The following is a 17,902-nucleotide window of genomic DNA, read 5'->3' as shown; positions in this document are numbered from 1 at the left end:
AGACTTATTTTGATGTCTTGTACAGCGTTACAATTGCCCTCCAGATGTACAACAACTGAAGACCAGTGATTGTCTAGAAACAAAAGCGGCGCCTTTTACCATCATCGTTATTCCAAATCTTTAAGACCATTTCATTGCACTTATTAATCAACAGTTTTGTCGATATTTCAAGCCTTCAGGTCACAGCAGACGAGAGAAAACTTCTATATTCAAGATTTCAGCTCCCGCCAGCTGCGGCTACTCGTGTATGTTGGCTTGGTGAAACTGGCCAAATCAGGGATGTGCATATGGGGCATCGAAGATCGAGCGTTTAGTTGCTTCTCCCCGCCCATGCCCATGGATCCGCCCATGGCTCCACCCACCATGCTCTGAGCATGGGACAGTGATTGGTACCCAAACGACTGGGAGGCGGACGCAAGACGCGCGGCGGGCATACTGGAACGACGCCTTTCTAGGACTTTGAGGTCGTGCTGAGAAAATGATTGTCTTGTCGCGGGTCTTGATTCGGTGTAGCGAGTGCTTGCTGCTCGACTTTGTGCTCGACTGTTGGGTCTTGTCGTAGCGGCGCTGGAGAGACCACTTTTCCCTGAGATAAAACAAAACGGAATAAAAGCCATGAATTCTGATATTGCGATCTGTAAACCTTAGAGTACACTCCCCAAAACTGAACCCACACTCATTCTCGTCCTCTCTCTGTCCTAATTATCTCCTTACTCTTCCCTTTGAGAAAAAGAAGAAAATGGTCACATCGAATTGGGCACACAGTTGGCATAATTATGTTCGTTTCCCTGTTTATTCACTTGTTCGTGTTGTTAGGATAATTATTTCTTCAAGTTTCATTGCTTCCCATGTGTACACATGTTCGTTATCAAACCTATAGTACCTCCTTGATTAGACATTAATGCTTAGGGAACACCGAAGAGACCGCCACATCAAACACATTATTTCACTTTAAACGAACATGGAGCGTTTCTTTGAGAGGATCAGATCAACAATAATAAGTTACCTCTCCGTCGAAGGCGTGGACTCTTCGGACTTTTCCCCTCATCGTCAGCATTTGTCGGTATTTTCGGCAAGGGCGTGGTGCTAGGTCCCACCGAATCCCTTCCGGTGTTCCGCCTACTCCACGTGTTCGTCACCCAGTCGCTGGTTACGGACCCCTTCACCGACGATTTGCTGCCAGCCCCGCCGCCGCGAACGGACGACCCTGTCGGCGTGGCGTGCCTCCTGACCTCTCGGACCACACCGGATTTGAAGTTGTTCCACTTGTTCTGCTTCCGGAAGCTCCGCCAGAGCTCCAGATCGCTTGCGTAGGTCGGAATGAGTTCTCTTACTTTATTCATAGTTTCTTCGTCGGCGTACTCGCGAAATTTGGACATGGAGATGCGAATGAGTTCACAGCCGTGGCTGACGACGGAGAGATGTGGCATGTGACCCAAGACACCCTGAACCCCCTGAATGGAACGGAAATACAGCCAAAGCAACAACAACGATCATAATTTATCATACATGAGAAGCTTGGAAAACAATAAATAGGTCTGAAGAGCTTACCTCGTCATTACTCGAAAAGTCCAACCACTGGGTAAAAATACTCTTAGACCATATCAATGCCATTCTAATTTTTTAAAAGAACGTCAAGATTGAACGTCAAAAGCTTGAGAAAGAAATCTTTTGCCGACAACACTATCTGAACTATGTCCATGAAAATTTATTCAGCCCAATTGTCAGTCTCACAAAATTGAAATGACCTGCTGAAAAGTAGGGACCCACTACAACCATTGCTTATTCATTGTGGATCTCTCAAGAGAAATCCTTTTACTACTAAGTAAAAAATACCAAAATCTTAACTCCACCCTATGATCGTATTTGTAGTCCTACGGAAAAAAAAAAGCCTTGCAAGTAAGGGTTTCCAAACAAAATCTATTCTTAACTTCGTATCTATTTCAAGCACCGCTGAAATCACAGAACTTACGAAGCAGTCGCCCGGGCGTAATGCATCGACCTGGATGTAGACGCCGGCATCGACCCCAGGTGCTTTGATTGTCTCCAGGCCAAGGGTAATGTAATCTGGAAGTCTGCACGGCGTCTCGTCAGATGGTTCCGAAGTCCTGGAAGAAGAGAAAAGTGTTCGTTTTTATACGTATGTTTCATTCCTTTCTTAACCATATTAACTCATCATTCGTATATACGTCTATGCAGGTGAAAGGAAGTTCGTAAATGTGATGATGACGATGATGATGATGTTGTTGATGATGATGATGATGATGATGATGATTACGATGGTGATGATGACAATGATGACGACGCCGACGATGTGCTGATCAGCTGCATTTATATAGCGCCATCTATCTGTAAAGAACATTCAAATGCGGTGGGCTCCCACAGTGTGTCACAATGATTTATGAAGTTTGCATGTTTTAGTGTGTGATTTATAAACTCATTTTATTTCACATTCTATCATCTTAAAAGCCTTATGAATTCTTTTATTCTTCACATCTGAAGCATCGACTCTTCCAGGTAATATTCTATTCATGATGTTTCAATGTGAAATTGCGTTTCCAGTGTTAAAGTTGAAAACGCATGGTAATCAGAAAAGGCTGGCGATAGAGCATCTAAACCGCCTACAGACCGATCCGACCTGGCAGCAAAATCCGCCATTACTGCGGTGCCCCATGCGCGCACGCGTGTGGCGAATGCATGAGGAGTGTGGCGACCGACTCGCCCCCGCCGCAGTATTATATATCAAACATTTAGCATACGCGTGCGCAACTCGGACATCGCAAATTGGCGGGTGTTTTGCCAGGTCGGACCAGTCAAGGCTTTGTCGGCACCAGCACCGCTTTGTAACGGCAGATAGCCGATTTCACAAGTGGACTTACGTCCTATGACTCGCCGTCCCAGTCCTTGGCCTCGAACGCGATGTGCCACTCTCTTCTAGCTCGACATCTTCGTCGTCATCCTCGTCTTCGCCCGGGCTGAGCACCCGCTTGTCGGGTTCCTTCAGCCGCACCGTCGCGCTCCTGCTGCGGATCCTTCTCTCGTTGTCATCGTCGTCGACCTCGTTGTCTGTCTGCGTGCGCATCCTCGACGCTATCTGGCCTGTAGTTCAGATTCAGGTTGGAAAGACAGAGAGGAAGAGAGTTGACAAACGAAAAGAGAGAGAGAGAGAGAGAGAGAGAGAGAGAGCAAAGGATGAGAAGTAAGGTAGACGTCCCTGGCATCATAAGTCTGATTGTAGGATGTGGATTATGCATAATTTCCGTTTGGAGTACATCGTATCTCGCGTGGATGGTGTCATCGAGAGACGAGGCATATTGGACATCCGGACATTAAAAAAAAATGATACCAACCCACTGTTGTTCGCCTTTGCTGACTAACAGCAGTAACGCAAAATGTGACGGCATCAACCAATCACGTCCTGCCAAACGAATGAATGTAGCTTTGACAACTTTGCTGATAATAACTATTTCACACGTAACAAAGAGAAATGATCCAGCTCGTCACTTTCAAAATCCTACTGCGAATTCATTTCTAGCCGTAGGCCTACCTCCGGGTAAATTTGTCCCTCTCCAAAATATTAGTACACTGTATCCCACTCTTTATGATGTAAATGAAATAATTCCGATGTTACGGTAAATGGAAAACTAGGCTTGCGGGGGGGGGGGGCGGTGGTGGGGGAAGGAGGACATCGTATTACGTACCGGTAGTCTTTGGTCTCCGTCTGCCGTTCACGGTCGACCCCTTGGCCGATGTTTTCCTCTGCGACTCCAGTCCCGTCCGATTGGCCCCGGTCGTTGCCCGCTGCCCGCCGCGCTCCCTGTCCTGATCCTGCAGCATCTGTTGCCGCTGTTGCTGCTGATGTTGCATGACCTTGGATCCGATGTCATCGCTCCACATGGTGACTGACCGCCCGCTGAGGACGCGAGCCTTTCGGGACATTTGGATGACCTCCTCTTCCTCGGCCTGTTTGGACATGTAAAGCTGGGCTAGGTCCACTAGTTTCAGCACGTCAGCTCGGCCCTATATCAACGTGACATAACGGAGGTTTTGAACTAATCAGTCGATTAGAAAAATGAGAGGAAAGTATGAGTCTATTGACCCTCTTCTTATAGTATTTACAGCTGATGGTCTTGGTATAGTCTAGTGCTTTTGGATTTCCCATGGTTAGCAATGATACCAGTATAGTTACTGTTAACCTTTGAAGGTATTACTGTATACGATATTCAGAGATAGTGCATCTTCCACAACGTATACCGATATGGGTGATATGATTTGTGTTAGAGGGGAAATGATACCTTTTGCGTGATTTCTATAGTCATTAGCGATGTTGGATTTTCATGCCAGACAAGAGATACAGAATGATAGATGATTTTTGTAAATCAATTTCTATTTTACAATACATTTACTAGAAAACCGACAAACAGCTTTTTGCGTATTCATCACTGTTCTCGGATATGTGTATCCCTCTTAATTTCCCTGCACTTTCCACAAAAATTTCAAAGCTTATTAGACAGCAAAAGTAAGGTTCCATTGCTTGGTTTGGACCACTTAAGACGTTCTTTGCTAGGTCTTGCCAGGAATACAACTTGTATTCATATTATGATAGGCAAGTTGTATTACTCTTATCAAGTCGAGTGCAACATGTCACGTAGAGCCTACGTCACCCGGATAAAGTGTTACAAATATGACAACATAAAGGTAAATGAAACCCGGCTCGGGAATACCCCTATGGCATAGTGGATAAAACTTCCGACTCCCAATCGGAGGATCCGAGTTCGATTCCCGCTCGGTGCTTACGTCCCTGGACAAGATGTTTTAACCCACAATGTCCCTCTCGACCCAGGTGTGTAAATGGGTACCTGGCAACGCTACAGGGTAATGATAACGGCAGTGCCCTCCGGTAGAGCAGTGGCTACCCTGCGAAGACCCTATTATTATCATTATTATTGTATACATTATCACATGCGGATTAGAGGCACCCTTGCAAGCCCGTCAACCTCCGTTACCTTGGTGACGATGAGCAGCCAATCGGTATTGCGCGCGTCTTTGACAATCAGCGACTCGTTGCAGTATTCTTCTAGTCGACCCATGTCGGAAATCTCCTCCAGATTCTCCGTTGCCCATGTCGAGAAGATCTTCATGCGACTGAAATTGGGCAAAACAGCACAATAAGTAGGTTAATACATAATATATGGATGAATAGATCAATTATAAAGAAAGAAAAAAAATCAGACTTTAATAAAAGAAGACATAGGCCCTACATACATATAAATAGAATCTTTTCTATGTGCATATGTTGACGTCTTCATCGTTTTCGATCTATTGTACTCCTTCTGCTACATATAACCTCCATTTAAAGCTATCCGTTGTCGTCGCTGTTGTTGTACTAGATCATCAGTTGGCTGTAAAAAAGCAAACAAACAAACAACACTGCATTTTTGACTGTCACGAAAACACACAAATATTTTCTCTTTATTGAAGAAATATGATATACCTGGATTTGTGTTCACTCTTTATTCTGGGAATCCTATTGCTGTTCGGCTAATTCCATGGCCTTATCGTATCTTCAAGAAAGTGACGCAAAATTTTTCGACTTCAAACAGCCTTTACAAGCATCATATCCAATCAATGGTCATATCATTACAAGATGGTTGGTGCCTTCCATTAATGCCGCATGTTCATCGTCATTAGAGCAACATTTCGAGAAAGGATTGCGCCATCATCAAAAGTAACTACAGTCAAACCTGTCTTATAACGGCCACTTTTTTCGTCTCCCTTCGGTGGCCGCTATAGACAGCTTTGACTGTATTATAGTCATTGTGAACACTATCATGACTATTTCTCGCAATGCATTTTTTTCTATAGCATAAAATCGAAGGAACATACAATCATGTAGATGAGAATTCATGCTGTGTTATATTACATGTTGAAAGACGTTATGATTATGATTAAACTTTTAATAATCACATTTCCGGCAATATTTTTTTAAAGAAAAGAATCGTCACAACAGTCAAATACATTCACATAATACATTATTTTAATATTAATATCTGTAATATCAATAGGTGCTTACTGATGTTAGGTAATTCACGTACTACACTCCTTGGGGCGACAGTTTCCCTGTTGGTGTGACATACAGCTTATCAACATAGTGTTATTATAATCCCGCATTATTTAAAGTCAACGCTTCAAATTACAAGCCACTGTATTCATACCTCAGAAAATCGAGCCGATATTCGAAGTCCTGCTGGATGTGGAGATGGAGGTTGTTGTCGAAGAACTCGTCGGCGTCGACGACCAGGAATTCAGTGTCTTGGAGGCACACGACTGTGGCCTTCCTTCGAGTCTCCTTTATTAGAGCAATTTCCTGATTCGAAGAATGGCGAGGAGAAGGGAAGGGGACTATTGAAAGGTGACGGCGATACGGTTGCTCAAAGTGCCCAACAGCATTTAAGTTTGGGACATTGATATTCATATTTCTTGATCTGAAAAAGTCATCGTTGGGCTACTAGATGATGCAACATTCATAGAATTGGAAGGTAACCTAAAGGTAAACTAAGCAAAAGAAGCATCAAAAGGCGAAGGAAGGGACGGAGAGTTAAGGTTATATTTTAGAAATAGTTATTCAATCTCGTTAAAATCCTATTTGATTAAGCAACCGTGTTTAGTAGGACAAAACGTGAACAATAACTGTGCCTTCCAGTCCCAATATAGAGTTGAAAACATTTTGTGTGTCGTTTAACCCATTGAGGACAGGCTGATTTTGCTACAACATGCATTTACCATAGACACTTGCCCAAATATACTTGGGACTTGTCCCCTATGTGTTAAACATGCTTTTCAGTACGCTTCAATTCGAAACAAACTGAATTGGTAGTCTGATACTTCCACGATACTGCAAATATTCTGCTTTGGATCATAATGCAATCTTCAAATGAAATCCCTTAGCATCTGTGTGTCACTCTTGCGACTATGAATTTACAAAGTATTACTTTTTTATGGTTTCCTGAAAGCTATCTCCATATAATACAACATAGTGTTAGAATCTGAAAGCGCTTCCGCAAAAGGGTCTAACTTTGTCCATCGTAATTCATGTTTGAAGAAAAGTTTAGCAGGTTTACCCCAAAGCTCGCGCCTTTCTTCAAGATGTTGACCTCCTTCTTGACGAAGGCGTTCATCTCGTCCTCTTCGAGGGTGACACCCACTGCGCCAGAGAAGATGAAGTAGAACGAGAATCCAGGATGTCCTTTCCGAACCACCACTCGACGTCGACCATACCTGTTTCACAGTCCATCATATGCTAAGTTGTTTACTTAATCATGAGATAAGAGCTCGTCGTTTGAAGAATTCAATGTACAGGGCGCAGTTGCGATTTCTGTATAGGTAACTTGTAGCAAATTTGAGATGGGAAGCCTACTCTACTCTGTACTGCTTGATTGAACAGAAGCCAAGAAAGCAGTAATGTTTCCATCATTGGGGAAGTAGTTTTACCACATCTTCCTATACAAGAGATCCAAACTTTGCCATGCAAGTTAATGGATTGCTGTCCGGTGCCTTTGAAACAGACGAGCAGTAAAAATAAAAACAACGAAAGGAAAGATATTTACGTGAAAAGAAAGATCAATATGAGACGCGCATGGAAATTATCTCATAATGGTGCTGATGATCCAGTAAGGGGTCTTGACACTGTGAAAATACTTCAATTATACAAGACATTAACTAGTAATTAGGGGATTGAGTTTTAACTAGGTTCATAAATGCGGAAACTTTTTAATTTCATTCGACAAAAGGTTATACACAGAACTGCGCTATAATGGACGTACACGTACATTAAAAAACGTTGACACAACAGCTGGGAATGGCTGGAGCCCGTTAGTATGAAATATGAACCTCCTCAAAGTATCTCCTAGTTTTACGTGAAATTCTTTGTTTGGATTTCAAGATCATTTGGTTTGTGCGGGGAACATGATGCTAAGAGTGCATCCCAAGAAATCGTATAGAGTCGCATTATAGATCATTGCCTCTTAAATTTCTTGCTCGTCGCGTCGTGCTCAATGTTGGGAGAGCTATTACTAGTGGCAAACATGGCGATGCAACTTACTTGGCGTATCGAATGACCTTGCAGATGAGGTCCTGGAGAACAGAAGAGTACTTCCGGAAGCTGTAGAGCCCCCTCATGAGACTCCTTACCAGGCGGATATCTTCGGCCGTCCGATCCACTGGGGCCTTCTGCAGGACAGCTCGCGCTTTCTCCGGCCACGTAAACTGTAATGAGAAACGGAAGATGAGATGTTTATAGGAAACCTGTGATGTCATAAAGTGAATCTAGCTTCACTAATCATAAGGCTAGTACGTTGTTAAATGTTCAGATTCTCAGTGCCTGTAGATGTCCGTTGTATGATATTGATGATGTTTGCTTATTAGTTGGTGTTTTTTGTATGAGTGTTTGTCATTAGTAGTCTTTTTTTTTGTTCTTGAATGGAGATGGGCGAATTGAAATTAGCTGTAGTAAGACTTTAATGAAATATTTATGATTACTATCACCGTGTAGCGAATGAACACAGTGCAATAGGCTGTGAAGGCCACTATTCATCCGTTAATTGTTGTTGTTCATTTTCCATCTGAGAAGATGGCTGGATAGCCCATATTCAGCTACGTTAAGCTGGTCTTCCATGGGGTCCAGTTGGATGTGGGGTGGGACCACTTCACCGGGTTAGACACCCTGCTCGATCTTTGCGATGAATGAATGAAGCGGGATCTTTTACGTGCATGAGCTGTGACTCTCTCATACACGGGACCTCCATTTTATGTCCTACCCGAGGGACAGAGTGTTTTGCCTCTTGCTAGAGGGGACGGTATGTTTACACACAACATTGCTCAGTCCAGACTCGGGTTCGAACCCGGGCCGCGTGATCGTGAGGCAGACGCGCTACCGACTGAGCCAACTCACCGCCCTCACCGCCCTAATTCGTCAAGTTCTGGAGGAATTTATCGCAGAATTCCTCATCCTGGCATCATTAGATTGCCACGTCAGTAGCTGCACTTCTTATATTTTAGAAAGAGAAGATTGAACTGGCAGAATGTAGGCTATTACATTTTGCACAAAATCAGTAAGACATTTGCAAAAATCAGTAAATTCGTGAGACAAACAAATGTTTTAATTTTGCAAAACGTGTACTGTTATTTCAAGAATCAGTCATGGATTCTGAATGGTAAAATTTACAATACAAAGAAAGAGCACGAAACCACATAACCACATTGGAGCATCACATTTGGTGTTTCTAGACAGAGTTGACATCCGTTATGACAGCTCCCCATCCCCCTCCGGAGGAGGCGGGTCACGTCTTCCTGTCTTCCTTACCTCGTACTTGGAACGGTAGTCTGTGGCGTTGAAGCTCAGTCGCTCGGTGCTGTTCTCCGGAATGTAGACCACGCTGGGCGTGCGGGACATCTTCTCCATGAGATCGGCGATCTGGATGGAGAACGTGCCCTTGCCCGCTTCCTCGGCGCATTTGTTAAGGCTCAGCTGAACCCCACACATGAACTTCACCTGGCGTCCGGCCTTCCGGAACCGATCGAGAGCCTGCAGGGTTCGAGGGGAGAGCAGACCAGAGGGTTTTACAGTAGACGAGATGGTATTTTTCCCGCGAAAGTAGGCTGTCAGCTCCCTTAAGCGTGCGCGCTTCCATGAAGGATTTTCCCCGGAAAAATCCCGGGAATACTTCAGGACATGAGCCAGCATTGTTGCGATTTTGGCTGAAGATCCCTATTAGCACGTCTGCATACTGTATAATCTTTTGTCATTGAAGCTTCATTTCTTAACAGTTAGCTTATTTCTATGCATTCATGGTCTGGAAAACAACTAAAAGTCTGTCCGTTCGCACGAGGTGCAAGGTTACTATAAGCATGCAATTTGACCAATTCCCTTCCACTTTCGCGAGCACGATTGGAGCGCAGTTAACAGTTATAATGTCTCATTGTTAAGAGCCATGTATGATATCGATATTTGCGAGCGTGCGTCAATATTGCCTAATGCTTTTTTCTTGATGATTTGGTCAGATTACCGATTGTACTTTGATAAAGGCAATGAGAGCCAAGGATTGTGCCAGTTCCCACGACTAATAACGTCTGATAATGAGGTAGATCTGGTAGATTTTCCGCGCGATGGAATAGAACTTTTAATGGGACTGCATCCCGACTTCCCACTGCCGGCGTGGTAGAGGCCAAGCTGGTAAGCCGTCACATGAAAATGTTTTTAAAAGTCTAACATAAATGACGTCTTATATTATGAGGACATTATAAAACCTGGGACAAACGTGAGATCTACACTATTTTACCAGAGATGAGTATATGCGTCTCTACGTTGTATGAAGTATTCTAGTAATGTTGTTTGCATCCTTACAAACAGTACATCGTCTGGTAGGGCCTACAGTCAATTCATACTTTGCTGATTGTGGCTTCAAACATCTACAGCACAGAATCATGACTATTATGGTAAGTCAGTCATGAGTGACGTTAAGTCTTGTCCGTAAGAGTAACTGCATGCATTATATTCATGTTTCTTTCTTTCTTTCTTCACAGAGGATAAACGCTATAAACAAAATACTAGATCATGTCCTATTCTAATTAAAATGTCGCAATTATGGTCTATAGTTAAGTGCACTCAAAATAATTTAAAAAAAAATAACGTTGTGGTGAAACCCGGTCAAAAACTAGAGATCGCCGCGCTATGTCATGTTCATGTAATAACGCATGTGGGTATAATTAGTCATGTGTTATATGATTATTTTTTTGTTTGAATTCTTGTATTATACCAAGCAGGATTAAGAGCAGTGTTGGGACTTACCGATAATGATGACTTTCTGTACACTTCATCGTCCTTTGACTGTGGTAAGGAAATTCAAAGAAAGATTAAAGCAAGCAAGGTTAGTTACTTCATGGTTCTTAATTCAAAATACATTTTTTAAAGAAAAAAAAAGCTGTTTATTCATATAGAATGATGATATATTATAAGATCATTTACCGCAAAGTCCATATCATTTAAACAATAAGTATTGTCAGGTGAAATTGTTGTCGTCCTGTGTGATGTGTATAAGTGTGAGTTTTTTTATGTTTGTATCTCCATAACAGCACAGAAACAAATGCCTCCTACCAGATTTGCTGTCAAAGAAGATATCATTCCGCTAAATCCCCTTTCTGGAAAGTGAACTTTCCTAGACTGTGGTCAGCCTGACGTTTTGTTTGTATTTGGGTGTTTGTTCGTTAGTTTGTTTGTTTGGTTGGTTGGTTAGTTGGTTGGTTGGTTGGTTGGTTGGTTGGTTGGTTGGTTGGTTGGTTGGTTTTTAGGAGTGTGCTGCTGTTTAGCATGCTCTATGTTAAAATGTGAACAGACGTGTCAAAATCTTAATTACTGCCTTGTCATCGATATGCTCTGTAATTCCTTCCACTTGAGCTCGAGATACTGCAACGTCTAACGGTAGACGTGTGATTCAACTTATGTATTCACCTTACTCTATATTATGGAGCCGTGTTGTAGCTCCACAATTATGCTCTGTATGCTTGTGACTCACTTAGAATCATTAATCAGCAGGTATAAAGGTGTATAGGCGAGAGCGTCTGACTATAGGACCTCCAATACTAGTTTGTTGAAGCCATAATAGAGATGCGGAGTATTCTTTTTTGATAGGGTTTCATTCTGTATTAACTTTATGCCTTTGTTTCAGGATTCATGGGTCAACAAAACCAAAACGAATAAAACCAACCTAGGATCAATGACAAGAGATGAAGCACCAAACCTGGTAATGTATCACACCATGCTCTAGCTAAAGTTGGAAAATATCGTTATGCATTTCTCTACCACCGAGAAGCACATCTTAGTCGTCTCCATAATGTTTTCTTTTCCCCGTGGATTTTGTTTGTTTGTTTGTCTGTTTTGTTATCTTTTAATTTTTACCAAGGATTCCTTATGCGTATTTACAGTATGCAGTTCGTATCGTTTTCTCTGGACATGCAGGTCTATAATCTGCAACAAGATTGCCAAAATGCCTTCACGCTATCAAATTCAGTGCATTAGAAACGTATTGCATTTACAAGTACTGTTTACTATTGGGAGCAGTGATTAAAAAATGTTCGAAATATCACATTTGATTTTGTGTTGTATGTGTAGGTCAGTTTTATCACAAAACATCCTACATATATTATACCATACACAGATTTCGCAATAAAGCCTTGAATACAAAGAGAAATCACCAATTTCTCATTAAACCATAACCGGATGGTCAAGTCTAAAAAAAAAAATATCATAACTATTGTTAACATTTGTATATTTAACAATGCTTATCATCGATTATACGGATTCAAATTTTTACATTCGTTGTTTCTATCCCTGACTAACATTTCACAACTATTTTGAAGCACTAAAGCTGGGTTTTTGTTTCATCTGCAAACTAATGGTAAATAATGCCTTTCACGCACAGCAATGTAATCAAGCAATATGTTTCATTGGTTCTTAAATTGCGATTTGGCATGGTTCAAAGTTCTGCCGGATAGGAGGAGAAGAACGAGTTCTTAAAACAATCTTTCCTCCTGAAACTTTCAGCTGGTGTAGTCACGCAGATATCGATTTATCGCCTCCATTCACTCTCCGTTACCTCTTTAATTAGCTCCCATCGTGTGGTGCACAATGAGGTCTCCATTCAAAGAAACCCTTAGCTCTGAACCTAACAAAAGGTAAGGAACCCTTTAAAGGACGCTGTTATTGATTTTCACATGAAATGCATCAGAACGGCGCACACTACCTGCCGTATTTACATTCAACAGTCATTCGCTCTGTATGTGATGTGAGCAGAATGGGTTTGATTACGGGGATTTCAGGTTTCACGACAACAAAAGCTACTGTTGCTCGGCAACCAATTTTAGATAGAGAACAATGTGGAAGATTCCTTCATATTTTTTTTCTAGTCTAGTGTACGGATATGCACACGTATTTTTCAGTCAGCCTGGCCTCAGCTCATGAAAGCATTATTATACAACTTTAAGACTAACCGCGAAATAGAAGATTTTATCAGGAGACTACACAGCACTTAACTTTGTCACATAGCTGTTTAGTATATAAGATGCACATACTGATATAATCATGGCAAGCTTCTGTCTTTAACACCTTCGTGAATTAGTGTGTTTGATACACGCCAAATGATAGTGATAAAGCTAAAGCCCAAGAGTATAGAGGCAACACCCCCCCCCCCCTTTAAAGTAAGACGAAATTTATCAGACGAACAAGATGGTTTTGCGATTGTTCTTTTAAAAATGAAAGATACCTTGCATATTACTTCACTGCAATCGCATTGTAAGACGTATACTAGTATGATTTATGCAAATGTTTTGGACCTTCTGTGTTGTGTTCTTTATAGTAATGACCAGTAGCTTAACGACGGCTTTAATTGGTATCTTAGGCAAGTGTCAAAGAATAGAGGGGAAATTGGTTCTTCTTCGCCCTCTTGCATTGGCTGTTAATTGCCCCACAAAGGAAGCTGAACAATATTAGCCGGAATTTACTTCGACAGAGAAATGACGCGAAAACTTCCGGCTCTGATGAGCAGAGAGCCGAAGATTAAACGAATACCCCTTTAGCCCGGCTCCGCTTACGACAGTGCGGAGTCAGGTCGCTTCTTCAAGGAAAAGTAGGCTTATAATTTTCCATCAAAGGTCCATCAAGGTTCTTAGCAGAGAAAAATAAAGGTATGACGTCAGTGAAGCAATAAGCAATTTTAAAGTCCTTCTGATGCCGGGATAACGGATTCTAATTGCATAAATTCTATTTTGCTCAAACCCACATTACCCATCAGAAGCCGGATAAGTGAACCAATACATAATTCAAGGCGGCGCGGTAGCAGAGACCGGGAGTTGCTTATTAAAGAAAGAGAGGGAGAGGGGGGGGGGGGGGAACTTGGTGTCACGCTCAATCAATGTGCACAAAGTGTGTAAGTAGACGATAAAGAGTCTATTAAGAAGGATAGAAAAGACAACAATCACTGGGCTGATTTTATCTGCGTAATGCTAGTGGAGCCTCTGCTTCCATGAAAGTCGTAAGTGAAGAACACGGAAAGTTTTATGACATTGCGCCATTATCATGCCACAACCCAGCAACAAGCTCCAGCAACTCCCTCACGTACTGAAGTACGAAGCAGATCATGTCGTTGCCAAGCAACGGGCACCGCCATCACTCCAAAACAGGAGTCAGTGAGCGGGACTTCCAAACCGAGTCGTTTGGTGTCTGTAAAAAGACGCACACCAAAAGCTGACTAAACAGAAGTTTTCCTTCCGTGATATACCTTGTCATTTTGTTCTCTCTTGTACGTCTTCTTGCCATCCAGACTGCATTTTTTTATTACTATTTTGCATTTTCTCTACGTCATGAATTACGAGCATCGATATTCAAACCATCTCATCGATGTTTCAATGAGATGCTCATTCGAGAGCTCATTACATATTTTGTACGTTTCTGAAGACTTCGAACACTCCGCCAAGGGTGTTGGTACGTGTACTTGCAAAATGCTGTCTCTGCGTCTGTTGTTATTGTGTGTGTGTGTGTGTGTGTGTGTGTGTGTGTGTGTGTGCGCGCGCCATCTCATCAAATGAGGCAAATTTTATGCCAATAATCACCTCGCAAGACGTATAATGAGGCGTTTACAAGAAAGGAGCAATCGTGTCCGCTGTATTCATGCTCACTGGAACCACATTAAAAAAAAACCCACAATAACAAAACAAAACAAAATCGTTAAGTAATGGTAGCCATTATGTCTGATTGCTCGCTTTGTTCCCGTGTCAGATCATTAATAATCTCCCTTCTGACAAAAAAAAAGAAAAGAAAAGGGGAGACTGAGATGCAGACAATGGAGGTCTCAAAAGCCATCATTAAGAGGTCGTAAAGACACCTACCTAATGATGTCATTAATGAGTCTGCAGTAGCACTACATAGTTCTCAGTGATTAAAGGCCTCGTGTTGGTTGTTCAGCGTTGGTCTCTCTTAAAACGAACAATTCCTGGCAAGTATCACACACTCAGTAATACATTTGTAAGTCAAAAATCAATCGTAAGTCTCTGAATACTCGATACTGATTACCAAATATTGAATTACGTTTAATTTTCTGCCTTTTTAACTTCATCTTTTATGCAATAGGAGCCAGCTTATAAAGGTGCAGCGATGGTACAAATTGCTTTAGTGATCTCGAGCAGCAATAGCTGCAAATATGGCACGTTTTTATCTCGACAATTTTTACTTCACTAATAGGATTAGATATAACAATTCGCATTATTCACTATGGATTTTTTTCCATTTTTCGTGTCACGAGGTAAATGTGGGCTGAATAATCATGATGTTAATATCGTCGAAAGACTGACTATCACAATTTCTGTAGCCTTTAATTATTAAGCAATTACAGCTTTGAAGTATTCATGTCAGAGTTGTGTTAATGACCAAGCACAGTCGCGCTGCACAGTTGTAATCTGCTATGGACTGTGGCTTTGTGATAGCCATTTGTCTAGAGTCAGTCAAATGCATAAACTGACCACGTTCACACAATGGCATACCTATGTATCAGAATCAATTAAAAAGTTAACAGTATACTATGATACTGCCAGTCCTTTATTTCTAGTTTCATTATCTATAAGTTTACAATTAAATCAATTAAAGCTGAAAACAATTGGAATGAAGATAATGATGTTTGATCTAATATAGTATAATGAGGTGAGTCCCTTTTTAATAGGAGGGAATGTAAAGTTGTGTTGACTTCTTTAGAGAAACGAAAAACCATGCTCTTATCAGATTTGAGGGGGCGGACATTGTTTCTGTTAGAATTTTGCAAATATTCTTTAATTGCGGGCAAAGTGTAATGGCCACTTAAACTGGTAATAAGACCCCTTCTACTCTGTTGTTTCGTAATGTCCACTAAAGTAAATCGAACGAACGTTAATGGCATACCACAAGGCCGTAACATGGACAAAATCACTCGCACACACACACACACACACATGCACACACAATTAAACGACAGGATACAGCAGAATACGCCCTTGTTTGTAATCGGCAATTCGTTTTACGCAAGATTTGTAGGATAAGTGATCTGAGTCAATTGTATCGTGCATGTATGCCATTTTGTCTATACGCTGAAAGCTATGTTATTTTCGTGTGTATATATTGTATTCCCATGTACATGATTTTACCAACCCTCGCTCTCTCCCTCACTCCTGTAGCTATATACTCCCTCTCAATCGAACTTTTCTCCCACTGTCTTTAATCTTTATGTGTCTTTCTATTTATTACTCGAACTGATCTAGACTATACTGTTATCGAGCTTTCTTGGCAACCGAAGAATGTGCGATCAACTTCTCCACCCAGTGAGACACTGTTATATTATGTATATTGCCGGGTCATCCCACGAGACCGACACCCACGAGTCATACAGCCCATGAGTTCGACACTACATGGGTAAAAACGACTTCGATGGATACAACATGGGGTCTCGTGGGCCTTGGTTTGCCTATGTGTCGAACTCATAGCCTGTATGACTCGCGAGCTGTGTGATTCGTGGGTGTCGGTCTTGTGACGTGAACCTGTATTGCCTATTGTCATTGACGTTTAGATAATCATCGGCATTCAGTTGCAGATCGCATTATTCTTAGAAAAAATGAGAATAGAAATCAATCACATGCATTTCCTGACGAGAGACAATGTCCATCATGTCTATACAAGAGATGTTCATTTTCCCCTCATTTCATGATACTGATAACGGCGTTCATTGTGTCAAAGCAAATCGCGGTGAAAGCTATCATAATAGATATGTGGACTATACAATTATAGTGTAGATTGTTCAATTTCCCTAAAAAAATATGATGCATTATCATGGTGAGGATGATAACTATAATAACAATAGTGACAATTACTGCAATAACCGTTGTGATGTTCATGATGATTAGTATTTCTTTGGCATTGCGTATCCAGCAGTTTCATCTTCATGAATTACCGTCATCACATCAACACCTTTCATATGAACTTCGTTATCACCGTAATGGTTAGACGACAATCAACCTATAATAAGATTCGAAAACACAATGCTTTCTAAACTGTGCATGTTAACAAAAACTCAGCTGAAACGTAAAGATAGATGAAAACCAGATCAACAACATGCTGGAAGTGGTATATCAGTGCGTGTGTTAGTCACGTCATACAAAGCAATTCGATTTAATGGGATCAGCTTTCTGTCAGGCGATATACAATGGGATTGGAACACAGCAACAATGAAATGCACTTGTTTTCAACTACAGATTATACATCTTTCAGAGAGAAAAGACAGGCGTGTGTGTTACGAGAATCAGGAGTGTCATGAAAGATTGATGAGTATAGGGAAAGGAAAAATTAAGATCGTGATATCACTCAAAAGAAATTGAAAGCAATATGTTCCCAATTAATGGAGGAATGAAAATAACATATCTCCACGCATATAGTACAGAAATAAAATAAGAAAGAACTGCTGATAGACCTAGAATAACTTTGGAACCTCCGCCAACACTGCAATGCACACAGACTTTGTGACGTGAAAGAAAAGCTCTTGACCTACTTTTCTTTCCTCTTCAGCATCGTAGTCCTCGTCATCATCGACATCGATCTGTAGCTCACCACCAACCACGTACGATCTCGACGAACTTGGTCTCGCCGATCCGGACCTCGGATATTTCCCTGATCCGCTGAACGAGCCGCCGTCGCCGTGGAAACCATCCTTTTCCTCTTCCTCATCGTCCTCCTCCTCGTCTATGATGTTGTCGAGTCTGGACGCCGAATTTCTGAAACTGAGCTCCATCTCTACGCTGTCGTCGTCGTCGTCATCGTCATCACTATCGTTACCCT

General features: G+C 41.7%; 1 protein-coding gene across 1 annotated transcript; it reads right to left on the bottom strand.

Annotated features, from left to right (window-relative positions):
• Window positions 1–209: 209 nt before the first annotated feature.
• On the bottom strand, window positions 210–17,702 carry LOC139734833 (uncharacterized). The gene is made up of 12 exons (XM_071645620.1): window positions 17,616–17,702; window positions 10,847–10,879; window positions 9,362–9,583; window positions 8,102–8,265; window positions 7,122–7,278; window positions 6,216–6,367; window positions 5,007–5,145; window positions 3,702–4,020; window positions 2,880–3,099; window positions 1,973–2,108; window positions 1,007–1,454; window positions 210–586 (listed from the first exon to the last, which is right to left on the bottom strand). The coding sequence occupies exons 3-12, from the start codon at window positions 9,539–9,541 to the stop codon at window positions 210–212; spliced, it is 2,292 nt and encodes a 763-aa protein (XP_071501721.1). The 5' UTR covers window positions 9,542–9,583; window positions 10,847–10,879; window positions 17,616–17,702.
• Between the last annotated feature and the right edge of the window lie 200 nt (window positions 17,703–17,902).

Source organism: Diadema antillarum, unplaced genomic scaffold, assembly GCF_040938485.1.
Source record: "Diadema antillarum isolate AM-2024a unplaced genomic scaffold, OU_Dant_1.0 seq00000550_RagTag, whole genome shotgun sequence".
Lineage (NCBI taxonomy): Eukaryota > Metazoa > Echinodermata > Echinoidea > Diadematoida > Diadematidae > Diadema > Diadema antillarum.
This window is presented reverse-complemented; position numbering and strand designations above follow the sequence as displayed.

Coding starts and splice junctions, on each gene's coding strand:
- LOC139734833 (XM_071645620.1), bottom strand. CDS start 9,541: ATGTGTGGGGTTCAGCTGAGCCTTAACAAATGCGCCGAGGAAGCGGGC. Junction 8,266..9,361: donor ACTACCGTTCCAAGTACGAG/GTAAGGAAGACA, acceptor TTCTCATTACAG/TTTACGTGGCCGGAGAAAGC. Junction 4,021..5,006: donor GGCTGCTCATCGTCACCAAG/GTAACGGAGGTT, acceptor ACGTTGATATAG/GGCCGAGCTGACGTGCTGAA.